Source organism: Buteo buteo, chromosome 10 (assembly GCF_964188355.1).
Source record: "Buteo buteo chromosome 10, bButBut1.hap1.1, whole genome shotgun sequence".
Taxonomy (NCBI): Eukaryota; Metazoa; Chordata; class Aves; order Accipitriformes; family Accipitridae; genus Buteo; species Buteo buteo.
In genome coordinates, this window is record NC_134180.1 from 18,293,741 (window position 1) to 18,309,148 (window position 15,408).

Consider the following 15,408-nt stretch of genomic DNA (forward strand, 5'->3'; position numbering starts at 1 on the left):
TCTCTATCAAGTATCTAGACCTGACCTTGAAATAAACTTCAGTGATGGGACAAACCCCACCCCAACCCCCCAAAAAATCCCAGAACCAAAAACCAAAACCAAAACCAAACCAACCAACCAATTAAAAAAAAACAAAACCAAACCACAAAAAAACCAAACAAAAACCACCTCCCTGCATATATAATCACAGTATTCTGCAGTTAAAGTTGCAAGAGTCAAGAAATGCAAAATTTTTGTGTTAACCTGTCTAAAATGCTATGGTATATTCTAGCAGTATTGCTGAGGTAGTAGTAGGCAGCTTTTGAATGGAAAAAAAGCAGAATAGGAAGCTATGAAGCAATTATTGAACCAGGATATTGTAAACTAGATGACAGCAGATGGTCCAAATTGAGGGAATGTACAGAGGAATATGATATTTACAACCATTTGTGTTAGTAACATATCTTACAACCTCCTCAAAAAAAGCTCAGTTACTGGAACGCAAGATTAGTAAATTACTGAAACAAGAAAGAATTATTACAATTTCACCATTTTAAGGCTCTCATCTTCATGCTAAGGAAGCATCAACACTAGAATTATATAACGCACTTACTCCAAATGCTTCACTTAAAACCCTGGCTAAGTATATTCTTAGTTAACTTCAGAATATTTTTTTATTGAGAAAGTTTTAAAAAAAACTTAGATTAGGAATTAGATTAGTATCTCTCCTAACTTCTCTTCTCCACAGAAGTAAACAAAACTGCTCAGGTTTTTGTGATAGGATAGGGTTTTGGCTAACTTCAAATTTATTTAAGATGTAACTTCCATCCCTGCACTGTTAAGATTCATTTCCATGAACCGAAATTTGCAGAGTTCACAAAGCTCTGCTTACTGCCTTTGACATAATGGTCACTCATACTAAATACATGACCACTTAACTCAAATGCTTCTCAACCCAAGATTTTTATGATAAAATTCTGAATTTTACAGGTCAGCCCAAAACTCACATTTTTTCTAAACAGCAAAGCAGACACTAGTGTGAAACACATTGAAGTTCTCTGTGATAAAACCAGGGTCACATCTTAAGCTTGCAAAACAGTAAATCTATCCAGGTGTTAAAACAGTCATTAAGTTAGTCTAGTTCGAGACAGAAAAAGGAAACGTGCATTATTCCCAAATAGTGTAGACAAAGGGCTCTCAAACAGTAGCATTTGTAGTGCTGGTGGTATGCAAACCCCTTTGAAGTTTAGGGTTTCTAACACAGCCAGGTACTACCACTGGCAGCAGCAGTGACTCTTCATATCCCTACAACTACTGATGGTGTTACTCTGGCACCTCTGCTTCCAATGGTGAGACTTGGAAAAAAGTTAAGATTATGAAAATGCTGACAAAGAATTCCTATGAGAAATGTTTTAGCAAAGCAACCAAATGAGACATTTCAAGGCCAACTAGGCACTTACATTGTCTTCACATGCTGTGAGATATTTCAACAATACATTTCATCTACAGAAGAATTGCACCTTTAATGATTTGTACTACCCCTATAGGGCTAATTAAATAACATGCATTCTATCAGCAGCAGGAGAAGAAAGAATAGTTTTAAAAAAAAAATAAATCTGTAATTTGTCAAGTAGTCCTACAATGTTGGAAAGAATATAAAAATTCAAGGACGGTTTAAGTCCATCCCCCAGAGAAGTTAAACAATAGATGAGTAATCCTTTTCATTAATTTTGAATGCATAGGTATATATAGAACAAGTGTTGTTCATTGTCATGAAACGGAGTAAAATCAAATGTTATTCCAGAAGCTCTTGGCTCATACTGTGCTATGTATCCAATGCCTCCATAGGAATGAGAAAACTGGAGGAAAGCTAGGAAGAACCAGATATTACTCATATGGTGCAGAAAATGTCTGCTGACATACACTACTTATTGCAAAGAGGGAAAAATTGTTTATAGGTACATCTGTGAAAAGTCTGGAATATAGATATTCTGGAGCTCAGCAGTTTTTCATTCAATATTCATTCCTAAAGTCTTTTGATGTATGTATTTTATGCTGTTTCTGGGCATTTTTATATCAGCTGGCTGTAAAGTCTGTTAGACTTAATAATAACATTAAAAGTTATGGCATGTTTAAAACCTGACTGATGTTTCAGTATCTTTAACTGCATCACTTATCATAATAAGATGTTTATATTTCATCCTTCCAAGTTAACAGTGGTGAAGCATCAATTTATCTTTTTGTTCTGATCATGACACCAGTTGGTGACATTTCATGAATAATATTTATTCATTCTGTAAAACTGTATTATTTTCAATACTCCTTTAAATAGTATATTTCAAATTTAGCAGAAACCTTTATCACTAGAAAGCAATCTTCACAACACCCGAGTAGCATTTTTCCTAACTTTGGATATCCCACTTCCTCTGCTTTAAAGTATAGTGGTGGGTCCTAAAATATTGCTACAGTTGCTGTCAAAAATACCATACAATGACTGACTAGGTGGCTCCAACCAAGAACCTAATGCCAATACACAGCAGGTACTGCCTGCGTTCAGGACAGTGACACCACGGCACGGGAAATCCGCAACTTCTACAATAACCAAGGGGTCGAGGGAATCATAGAATCATTTAGGTTGGAAAAGACCTTCAAGATCATTGAGTCCAACCATCATCCATGCCCACTAAACCGTGTTATGGAGTACCCCATCTACTCGCTTTTTGAATACTTCCAGGGATGGTGACTCCACCACTTCCCTGGGCAGCCTATTCCAATGTCTGACAACCCTCTCAGTAAAGAAATTTTTCCTAATATCCAACCTAAACCTCCCCTGCCGCAGCTTGAGGCCATTTCCTCTCGTCCTATCTCCAGCCACCTGACAGAAGAGACCAGCACCCACCTCACTACAACCCCCCTTCAGGTAGTTGTAGAGAGCAATAAGGTCTCCCCTCAGCCTCCTCTTTTCTAGACTAAACAGCCCCAGTTCCCTCAGCCACTCCTCATAAGACTTGTGCTCCAGGCCCCTCACCAACCTGGTTGCCCTTCTCTGGACACACCCCAGCACCTCAATGTCTTTCCTGTAGTGAGGGGCCCAAAACTGAACACAGCACTCGAGGTGCGGCCTCACCAGTGCTGAGTACAGGGGAACAATCACCTCCCTGCTCCTGCTGGCCACACTATTTCTGATACAGGCCAGGATGCCGTTGGCCTTCTTGGCCACCTGGGCACTCTGCTGGCTCATATCCAGCCGGCTGTCAACCAGCACCCCCAGGTCTTTCTCTGCTGGGCAGCTTTCCAGCCACTCTGCCCCAAGCCTGTAGCGCTCCATGGGGTTGCTGTGACCCAAGTGCAGGACCCGGCACTTGGCCTTGTTGAACTTCATACAATTGGCCTCAGCCCATCGATCCAGCCTGTCCAGATCCCTCTGTAGACCCTCCCTACCTTCAAGCAGATCGGCCCTGCCTACCAACTTGGTGTCATCTGCAAACTTGCTGAGGGTGCACTCAATTCCCTCATCCAAATCATTGATAAGATATTGAACAGAACGGGGCCCAACACCAAGCCCTGGGGAACACCACTTGTGACCCGCCACCAACTGGATTTCACCCCATTCACCACAACCCTCTGGGCTCGGCCATCCAGCCAGTTTTCCACCCAGCAAAGAGTACGCTTATCCAAGCCATGAGATGCCAGCTTCTCAAGGAGTATGCCATGAGAGACAGTGTCAAAGGCCTTCCTGAAGTCAAGGTAGACAACATCCACAGCCTTTCCCTCATCCACTAGGCAGGTCACCTGGGCATAGAAGGAGATCAGGTTGGTCAAGCAGGACCTGCCTTTCGTAAATCCATGCTGACTGGGCCTGATCCCCTGCTTGTCCTGGACTTGCCACGTGAGTGCTCTCAAGACACGCTGTTCCATAATCTTCCCCGGTACCGAGGTCAGGCTGACAGGCCCGTAGTTCCCCGGATCCTCCCTCCGACCCTTCTTGTAAATGGGAGTCACATTGGCAAGCCTCCAGTCCTCTGCGACCTCCCCTGTTGACCAGGATCGCTGATAGATGATAGAGAGTGGCTTGGCAAGGACCTCCGCCAGGTCCCTCAGTACTCCTGGATGGATCCCATCAGGTCCCATAGATCTGTGAGTGTCCAGATGGCGCAGCAGGTCACTAACTATTTCCTTCTGGATTAAGGGGGGTATATTCTGCTCTTCATCCTTACCTTCCAGCTTAGGGGACGGAGTACCCTGAGGATAGCTGGTCTCACTATTAAAGACTGAGGCAAAGAAGGCATTAAGTACCTCGGCCTTTTCCTCATCTCTGGTGGCTACGTTCCTTTCTGTATCCATTAAGGGATAGATATTCTCCTTGGGATTCTTTTTACTGTTAACATATTTGTAAAAACATTTTTTGTTGTCCCTTACAATAGTGGAAGAAAGCTAAGTTCGCATAACATTTTCATCTTGATTCCAGATCTGTTCTCTCACCCAATCTAACATACCTTGTACCTACAAATACTCCGTACATCCCTCTTCAAACAACATTCTGAAAACACAGGGTACTAAAGATGTCTCAAGGTATATTAATGTATTTATACTCTTTAGAAGCACATGTGTATTTGTTTTAGAAACTAGGCACAATATAAGCCTTAAAAGCATATCAAAATGCAGACACTAACATCTGATTCCACCTACTTACAAACCATTTAAGTGGCATATCTTGATTGCTGTAATGAAAGCAATTCTATTAATAAGCCAAACTGTTGTGAATCCAGTTAAAAGAAGTTAAAGCTGTCTTAAAGCTTTGATATGATTCGTCACTGGTTTTATGGGCTTATATCAATTAATCTCAACAAAGGGACATATAGTAATCTGATGCACAATGTTACAGAAGGCAGAGAATGAAGGAGCAAGCATACAGTATATTAATGCATCATCACATCTGTATACAAAATTCTTGAGTACATATTATGAAATAATTTTTCTTATTGCTATCCTGAACTTTTCTAGATTGAGAACATCCTTGTGTGAAATAAAGGCAGGTAAGAACCTACAGAAAGGAGAAAATTTATTGAGCAGTCTGAATTTGAAATTTTATATTAGTTTTCCGCATTTTTAAATTCACTGCTTACGGTGTAATCCCTCTCTCTAACCCAAAGTGACTGAGGAATAGATTAGAACCACAGCATTCTCACCTTAATGCTGTGGAAGGAAGAAAGTGCACTTTCACATAAAACGTGTTTGTTCCATACTCTAGAAACTCTTTAGACAGTTCAATTTATTAATATTCCCAAAAGTTAAATCTGCTTCTCAAACATGTTTTCTTGACATGTCCTACCTACATCTGATAACCGAGAGCATTATAATGCTATATTTTATGCAATATTGAACATACCACAAAAACACAAAGGAACTAGAAACAATATGATTTTCGTAAGGTAAGATTAATAAAGCAATGGTATGAACTAGGCAGTTTTTCTGTAAGATGACAAACAGAATTAAACAATTGTACTTACACATGGGCTGGGCTTTACTGCATCACTTGGGAAGAATCCAAGCTCTCCTGTTGTTAGATTTCTGCCCTAGAAATAAAACCAATATTTTCCATTTTTGAGACATAATGGTGACTAATAGTAAATAATAATACATGCATAGGGATTTAGGACAATAAGAGTATATCAAAGAGTCTTTAAAATAAAATGCTGTTCTAATAAATTGTGTTACTCAACAGTTGCGTGGGTTTTGTTTTTTTGGTTTGGGTTTTAATTTATATAAGCAATAATTACAGCTGATACACCTGAGATCTCTGAGAGATGAGATGCAAGAAGGGGGCGCAGAGCCTGGGTTGTGATTCCCAATTCTGTCAATGTCTGCCAGTGTCTTGTATCTTCATTAACATTAATTATCTCCTTTCAAGTTACTTCCTCCTCATTTGGCATCACTCTAGCGAGAGCTGCCACACCACAACATTACAGATCCCCAGAATGACTACACCACCATGCAGTGGAAGTTGCAGCACCTGAGAAATCATGCTAACTCCAGTGGGAACTTACAGCTAATAATCCATCAGTCAATTCAGACACAAAGTTCTACAGTTAAAGGCTTCCATAAGTGATTCAAATCACTGGAAATCAAGTGGGCACAAGAGTACTAACAGAATTAAAGATTAACCCTCTGTCTGTGATACATTCACATGTTGTAGATGCGCCCACACAACTGGGAGACCAGCTGCAGAAATGCATCCAGCATGGCCTAAACTGAGCCTTTTAAGCAACACAACTGCTGCCCCAAGTTGCAGGACCACCAATTTACTCTGGGCTTCTAAGGGCCAACAGTGACCTGATCATCACAGAGCCATGCCTCAGCAGCTCACAATTCATCATCAAGCTCTCCTGAAGAACATCTCCCCAGCGAGACAGAACAGCAAAATAAAAACACCTTTCTAGTCCTAGTAAACATTCAGCTGTGACCATGCTGACCACATTTTTCAGAGCAGAACAGAGCACATAGCTAAAATTTCTAAACAGAGATACATAAAATAAAGGCATCAAAATGTGTATTTTGGCAAACAAATGTTTTCGTTTAGCAGATTTTTAAAAGTACATAAATGCCTAACCTCCACTAAATTTAATATACTGACTGTAAACATAATACACTATCAGCATTTGGCAATGAGAGTAAGAATGAGTACTTTACAAGCACTGTAATCTTGAAAATTACATTTATTTTTTATTTTTGATGGCATACCTGCAACATAAAAAATTAGAAGGAGAAAAAATGCTTCAGACACAGAATTTCTTTGGGGTTTTAGTTCATTTTGTTTCTGTAACACTAAATGTGTAATTGTACCCTAATACCACCACACAAAACAGAATTCAGCAATTTCAAACAGGGTGGAGCTGAATGTAAAAGCAAGCATTAACAAGGTTTTATGAAAAAATGAAAACATTATTTGATTGTGATACCCTAAGCACAATAAACGAGTACATCATTTCCCTAGGGAGATCATTATGCAATTTATCACACACAGATAGTAACCCCAGTAACTACCACCTTTACCAAATATACAGAGAAGTGCAGAGGAGGTAGAGAAGAGAGAAAAGCAGTCAAGCAGTATTTAAGCTATAATATACTGAAGAGCAATCATATTAAAAAAAGAATTATGCATAAACAAGTGACAATCTTATAGATCTGAACCTGTGTTCAGCAAAGCTTCCTTGCCCTCTTTGCCACTACCTGCCTGAATACAGGTTACCCTTTGCAACTGTATGTTCTATTTACTCCCGAAACTTGAATCCCTCTGAAGCAGACAACTTACAAGCAGATTTCTGACACAGTCTCCCATCTAAAGTATACTTATTTACAATACTAATCTTATCTGAATAGCAAGTGATATCACAGTCAACATGACCAGCCACTGAATAAAATATATTAACGAGAAAAAGCATCTGAAGGAGCGCAACTGAACATTAGATTTGTATGTGCCCACACACCATTGCTATTCATGAGAAATATTTATATAAAGAAGCTGAACAAGATGACACATCATGCAACATATGTCCACAACAACTAGAAAGCAGCCAAGGATCAAAATTTGATGAGCTGAGGGACATACCCTGTGTTACCTTCTGAAAGTGCAAAAAGGGACATAATTTCAAATGTTCAACAGCATTTCATAATGTTTATAGTGCTCCTCCTGCAAGTCAGAAATACAGTCTAGATACTTACAGCATACTCACTCTTTTTCCAGAAATGTGTTTGCATACCCTGAAATCTAGAACAAAAGCTAGCTTTGATTTGCAGACATTTAAATGCTTCAATCTGCACTGAATTATACCAAACTGAGCTGTTCTATGACCTCAAGTAAATGTAAAAAAAAAAAAACAAAACACCACCAACAACAACAAAAAAGCCACATTACAGCCACTAAAGAAACTGTAGGATGTACAGAAAGACCAGACCATGGGACAATATGATGTAGAGCCAGCATTACATTACCTAGCTTAGATACTGCTAGCAGTAAGTACACAGTCATATGAATCGCAGCTTAAAAACTCAGCAGAGCAGCAAGGATTGGTGGAGAGTAGCGGTGGTCCTTACTAGCTAAATCATTATCACAATGCAGACATTATAAGGTATACACATTCAAAATAAGGAAACTGAACTGCAATCCATAGGCTGTATTGCAACACACGTGCATTTTCACTTTAAGTATTCTGTAGGTAACAAATCAATGGAACTTGCAGCAAAAAATCAATCATCTGGAGGACACTGAACATTTGTTGAAATGGTGAGAAACTACACCATCAGTAGACAGACTTATATGATAGGTACAGCATTAAGAAATACTCTCTGCCCAAGCAACAATTTCCTTAGATGTCACCACTTGTTGGAAGAAGGTGTTCTGTGCAGCTGTGGGACACAGATGTGTCACTTCATTGGGCTAGGGGAGGCTACAAGCGAAGCATGCATTCTATGGACAGTACATCAAGACCAAAGCAAGAGCAGCAGTAGAGAAGTCACATGGACAGACTCTCTCATCACACAAAATATCCCCAAGTACTGTGACCAGTACAAAACATTGCTTTTGCATTTTGAGCAATACCATGAATGTAACTAAGCACTGAGACAACCCAAGAAAGGCTTTGTTTTCTGAAGACAATCTTCACATGAGATAACTGCAGATGACTTTGTTAGTTAAATAAATGCAAATCCTTAAACAAAACAGGGTTTGATTTATTACACATTGCTGAAGGAAACAGCTCACGTTAAAATGCTCTGTCCATAATGAGCTCGTACAAATAATTTGATAATGTCCTTACGACTAGGTTATTTTGTTTAGTTTAGAAATCCTAGCTAAATTCATCAAGCCTTGGTGTCATTCATACACAAAACCAAGACCTGTTGTCAAATAATTTCAAAATTTAAGATATATCCCTAAACACATTAACAACAGCAAAATTATTATGCCACCATATTCACCTCTACTTATCATTTCTTTCTACTTTATGTTTCCTGCTTGCTAATTGCTTATTGTTTGATGAGTAAGCATCTCCCTTCAACGCTGCCCTATAATGGCTTATGGTCATTATAAAAGTAGAAACAAAGGACTGGACAGAACTAGTTTTAAAATGTGTATTATGTATATACTATTACATTGTATTTCTAAATTATTATATTATATATTAAAATATATATTATATGTATACGTGTGCGTACGTGCATACACATATTCATCTATATAAGGGCCAATGAAGCCTTTCAGTCTATTTCTTTCAATGACAGTCTCAGCAAGACTAGAGGCTGATTCACGACCCTTGTACCTGTTTTAATGAGGGAGACTTTCTGAAGCCATTTGACACATTTGCTCTAAATTTCCAGACTGCTGCCTGCTACTTAGCTATGCTATGCCCATTAACTTCATTGGACATGCACAGAACTGGAACTCCAGGATAGCTAAAATTCATAAATTATTATGTCCTTCACCCATTTTTGTTTTGTTTACTGCAAAGTGTGGTGAAGAGAGGAATGAGACAGATGAAAAATTACAAACCAAATTACAAACCAAAAATAAAAAAAAGGGCACTTTTACAGTGCTGCCTTACCAATGTTTCAATTTTATATCACAAGTATATTTATAATATACTTAATGCCTTTAGGCTGTTTACAGCAGGACCACTAACTCCTGAAGCTTTAGAAAGTACATCTGTAATAGCTATTACTTGAGATGGGGTTAATATGCATCAAAGAAAAGCTGATTTTCAAATAGGAAAGAATCAGTCCAGGAAATACCTGTATTCTTTCGGCATACTTGAGAAACGTGATTGCCTGAGGATGACAGGTAATTGCAATACAAAACTGTGAAACTAGAATTACATTGTATCTTATGGTAGGCATTGCGGCACCCCTGAAAGCCTACTCTCAGGTTTAGTAGGTACCAATTTACTCAAACCAAACTGAGAAGAGGAGAGAAATATTCACATCTATAATAAAAATCTGACTACTTCAAAGCTGCACTACTACAGCTGAAACAACTATTAGTGCTCTGGTTAAGGGGGCTGACATTTCCATTTAAAAGACCAAGTTTTCTCCTCTCTCTCCTCCCCAGCCCCTCTTCCTTTTCTTATTTTGTTCTGCAAGTGATGTTAGCCAAACACCAGCTAGGCAAGCAGCATGGGTCTTTTAGTCTTGTTGCACCTTGACTGAGCAAAGAAAAGTAGTCATGCACAAGGGGATGCATGAGCACAAGGACCACCCTTCCCTTTTTATGCAGCCAGGTGTTTACTGAGGAGAGTAAAATAACTTGTGACAGTATCAACCCCTTCTAATATTACACATTCTCTTTGAAGAAAGCTTAGGTTTTGGATGATAACTGAAGCGGCAGAAAGGAAATTCATGGAATTCAGAAATGCTTATCTCGGCCATCTTATTGTCTCTGTGATTCCTCAGTTTGCCTCTCAGACAAGTATTTGGTGTTTCATAAAGAAAAAAAAAAATACTTCTCCTGTTTTCCAGACTGCGTAACCAGTAGATTCATATGTGTATATGGTCTTGAATTACCACAGAACTTACCACAACAATTGCTATACGATCATTCAAATATTAACTTAGAAGAATTTTAACATCTATCAAAACACATTTGATCACACTTAAGCTACAGTTTAAGCATTGCTTAGTAACCTGTGGTGTTTATTTGATGTACTTTAAAGAATGAAAAGATTATACTTAAACCACACATACTTACCCATTACACTTGAATTTCTGAACTGAGTAACGGTCAACTTAAAAATCCATTCTAATATTAGTCTTGCAGGTCAGCTGTAAATTACTCTAAAACACCTCTTGAATAAAACTTACAGATTTTAATACAAATTGCATTTTGCAGGGTTTTTTTTCTTAATATACATTTTAAAATGTAGGTGTCATCACAAGACTTATGAAAATCTGTATTAAGCAGCCTGTGACAAAACAGCTTGTGAGGAAAAAAAAATTTCCTGAATGATGCTAATGGAGATGACAATTTCCATTAAGATTCAAATCTATTACTAAGGCTTCTGTGGAAAAAGCCTCACACACTTTCAGGTTTCTGCTAGTTAAACACAGTGAGATTCTAGCTAAATTCTTTAGCATGACAGGTACAAATAACATCTAAGACAAATTCCAGTAGATTGAGTTGACAGATGTGTACGAACATGGCAATACAATCAGTCCCACAAGGTGCCAGTAATTCTGGCCTGTACTAATTGTGTTAGTCAGATGATCACCCTTCTAGCCAGTCCCAAATCAAGAGCATGATTAAAGGCTTCTCTGGATCAGAACTCAAGACCTTGCAGAACCAAGCCCTGCGTATACAACTACATAGACCAAGATATGCCAACCAATGTTTGAAAAAATTTCTTTTCAGTGATGTGAAGTATCTATGGTCTGCTAAATAACGGGGGTGGTGGTGGTGTTCATTTGTTTGTTGGGCTTGTGGGTTTTGGGGTTTTTTTTGGCGGGGGGTGGGGGGGTACAATTATCTACATATTTTTTAATAGATAAAGCAATTCTATTGTTTATGACTTCCCTTGGTTAAAAGTTGTTCAGGATGATGCCATGGCATAGAAACAGAGTTCACTGATTCAGTGCTGGAGAGTTTGGAGAAGATTCAATCCTAACTGAAGCCAGTAAAAAAAAAAAAAGACCTGACTAATGTAACAGACCAAGCAGTTTTTATAATTATATTCATTAACTTATTATAGCCTCAAAGGAAAAAGAAAATCATGAAGACAAACACAGGAACAACAATTCAAGACAACGACAGATGCTTCCCAGTTGTTGTTCTATGAATATCCTGGAAGTTCTATTTATCCCTATTTCCATTTATTCAGTAACATCAGTAGTATGCAGGATTCTAGTACGAACAATTAAGAAAGCAATCAAGAAAAATGAGACATGCTTTAATGCATTTATCTTTAAAGTGAATGCAAAACAGCATTTTGAATCTTTTTGTAGTTATCAGTTAAAAAGAAATTTCAGTAACAGTAGTAGCGATGTGAATCATGTGATGCTAAATTTTGCCATCACTAGAATATATTTTTCCCATGTACATAAAAAACTGTCCTTAACTGACTTGAGAGGTCATCAAGAAGTTTAGGTGATTCTGTTTTGCAGAGCTATTTCTCCCCCTATAAATCTAATATTCGTAACTGGGTTTTGCCAATATAGCTTTCAGTTCTGCTATGTTAGAAAAGCAGTGATTGAAAATTCACAGGACTTTGCTGTTTATGTGCCAAACACTCTCCTTAACTCTTACAATTTCACTAGAAGGACTGCTACCAGTGCCATGTTCTTGCAGATTTATTCACCGGGACTTTTACTCTAAGGCTGCAAGACTGAAGCTTTACACAATACAGGAACTAATGGTAATTGAAAAGTAAAAATAGTAGTATTAGACATTTATTTTGGGTAAAACACAAAGATATTCTTTTGTTGTTCAGAAAGGAAAAAAGTTACAAGAGCAATATAGCAATAAGAATTTAATATTTGGGACTAATGGAATATAGCCATTTGCTCAAGCATACAATACCTGCCAAAATAAGCTATGTGCATCTCCTCTAATTAGTTCTATAGTGTCCCCAATCTGGATATGCAATGGTGGACCATCTTGTGTGGCTGGCTGTGGTATTCCATTGTAGTTTCGAATTACTTGCATTTTTGGTAAACCTGAACAAAAGAAAAAAAAAGAAACAAATAAAACATAATGTCATCATATATATTTTAGTAATGACAATTTATAAAATCTGAAGACCACAAAAGCAATCAATCAACAAAGGGATACTATGTCTTTAATAGCTACCTGACTAAGGCACTAGGGCGATGCCTCAGTAATGTATCATGTACAACCTAATAGAAAAGAACTACTTTGAAAAAAACATCTTTGTCCTCCCTTCTTCTTGGGGTAAAGTTGATTTCATGTCTATGGAGGCTCTTTCCTCTACATGTGCACCCCTGGCTCGGCATAAGGTTGAAATATTAAGGCTATCTTTGTAGTTCAAGGCAAAAATTGTAATGACCCAGTATTAAAGACGCCAATGTGGATAATCTCATTGGCTTTAGATCTGTATTACCAAAAAGCCTGCTGCTGATGTGAATATGTCCAAGAGAGTAAGGATGACAATCCTTCTAGGCTTCTTGTAAGACTTTTTTTTTTTTTTCCTTTTTTTTTTTCTTTCCTGGTTGGTTTTTGGGGTTTGGTTTGGTTTTTTTTTTAATTTTCAAGTTTTGACAATATTTTTTGATACATGTAGCAAAGCCTGGATCAATTTAAGGTTTCATTTTCAAGACAAGAACTCTAGCTGCACACTAGTCCTTCCACATCAGTACTGGCTGCATCTGGACAGCTGATATAGATCTGATTGTCATGTAGTCCCCATCTTTTTTTTCAAGGGGAGCAATCCACTTCTTGACACACAAAATATTTTCCCCAAAGATTAGTCTCTCCGCCTGTACATAAATCACTGTTTATAACTACAGTTCCAGAGCCCTCCACAAGCATGTATCAAATGGGGGACGGGAGGGTGGATTTCAGCAGGGAGAAAAACCTGTGGGTACTGTAACTCCATGTTCTTATAACTATAACAGAATTAAAAAAAAAAAAAAAACCAAAAACCACAAACCACAAACAAACCTTAAAGCATTATGGACAGCTAGTGTATTGCACTAAAAGAGCATGCTGTGATATTATAAGAATTCTTGAAATCAAGTGAAGTACCACCCACTTCATAACAAAGATAGTAAAGACTTAAAAGCTTTTAGAAAAGCATTTTTTCCATTCCTTATACTGCCAAGGAAAGCATCATTTTAATGTAACAGATCTGTTTTAATCACTCTCCCTCTATCTTTAAATAAAGCTTTATATAATAATTTCCTTGTTTTTAACTGCACGTGGGATGTTAAAAATTGCTACAATTAAGTGGGCATATCCATTTATAAACTTAACCAAAAAGTTTTTGTTCAAGTAAGATTTTGTAAGAATGTATATTAATAAATACAAATAAGAGTGAAAGCATGCAAAGTCAAGGTAGAGGAGCTGCCATATTTAACCAGTTTCTTGCTGGAGAGTCGTGATTAACTTAATTCTAACAACAATGTATCAGCAGGCCTATAAAAGACCTATTTCTGTTGCAAAATCACCACTATAATTTAGGTAGCAAGAAATACAAATATCCATTATCTCCTCTAAATTGTATGAAACATGAAAAGGATCACCTTCAATAATTACTACTCTGTATTTAAGAATAAATACTAATCCAAAGTGCTGATGAAATATTAAGCAAAGTAATACTAGTTCTTATGTTACTCAACCCAAATGACACCATAACTTTTTCTATTTCAAGTCACCTGGCATACTGAAAATGAGCACCTAATTGTTAGTAAGCTGTTATTCCAATTAGGTAAATACTAGACTTCACTTCATCTCTCAACGGAAGACTGTCATGCTTTCAAATACTGATTCAGCATCAAGAAATGCTGCATCTATTGCATGGCAAATAGAAGCAATGCTGCATACAAGTATCTACTCAAAACTGACAACTTCGTCCTAATGCAAGGGAACTACCTCATCACACTATGATAGCTCTGCATATGCGATAAACAAGCTGTAAGCATGCACTCACATGGAAGTTGAAACAAATGTGCAAAAAATTATTCATGTTATGAAACCTTGTATCAGGTGATTTAGTTTATCACATTTTTAGGGTGCATATACAATATACTTGAAACACTACCTTTGCACTGATCTCATCAGAAGATAATCAAGAAATACTCTCATGCACTTTTCAGTGCAAATCCTGGGGTTTTTTAAAGATACTATACTGCTGACATTAATAATCACAGACACACGTAAAAAGACTACTTATTTCTATTTCACTGGCAATTATGATTATTGGCATCTCTGAAAACCAGGCTAAGAGAACATGGGGAAAAAAATCACGCTGTGCCAACTAGCAGAATTATTCAAAAGTTAACACAGAATTAATCATATTAAAACATGTCATGCCTAGAACACGTGTATAATTCAATACACTTAATTCTGTAAAAATCTACAGCAATTTTGATTATAAAATTCCACTGGCAGATACAATGTTGGAAGATTTGATCTAACACCTCTTCACATCACTAGAAATAATCCTATTCATTTAAAACAGGCTAACAGGTTAGGGTCTTAACAGACTTTATTACCTTGCTTCAGATCCCTCCTTAAAACTTCTTTGCCATAACACCTACAGAAACTGCGACAACTACAGCACTGATATGCTACCGCTGCTCTCTACTATGGTGACCAACAAATCTTATTCTTCTACTGTAATTTTACTACCTACTTTTATCCAACTGTTGTCTTTGGTCTACTTAGGAGTTCTTTGCGCTCAGTGTTGTCTTTGCTAGGAACACACA

The 15,408-nt window shown here is 37.6% G+C and overlaps 1 protein-coding gene across 1 annotated transcript in view; it reads right to left on the minus strand.

The window, feature by feature from the left end:
- VAV3 (vav guanine nucleotide exchange factor 3) overlaps window positions 1-15,408 on the minus strand; it is a 182,622-nt gene that overhangs the window by 27,412 nt on the left and 139,802 nt on the right. The window contains exons 20-21 of the mRNA XM_075038815.1: window positions 12,542-12,678; window positions 5,490-5,555 (exon numbers count right to left, since the gene is read on the minus strand). Coding sequence (XP_074894916.1) covers window positions 5,490-5,555; window positions 12,542-12,678 — 203 coding nt within the window. The remainder of the gene's footprint in view (window positions 1-5,489; window positions 5,556-12,541; window positions 12,679-15,408) is intronic.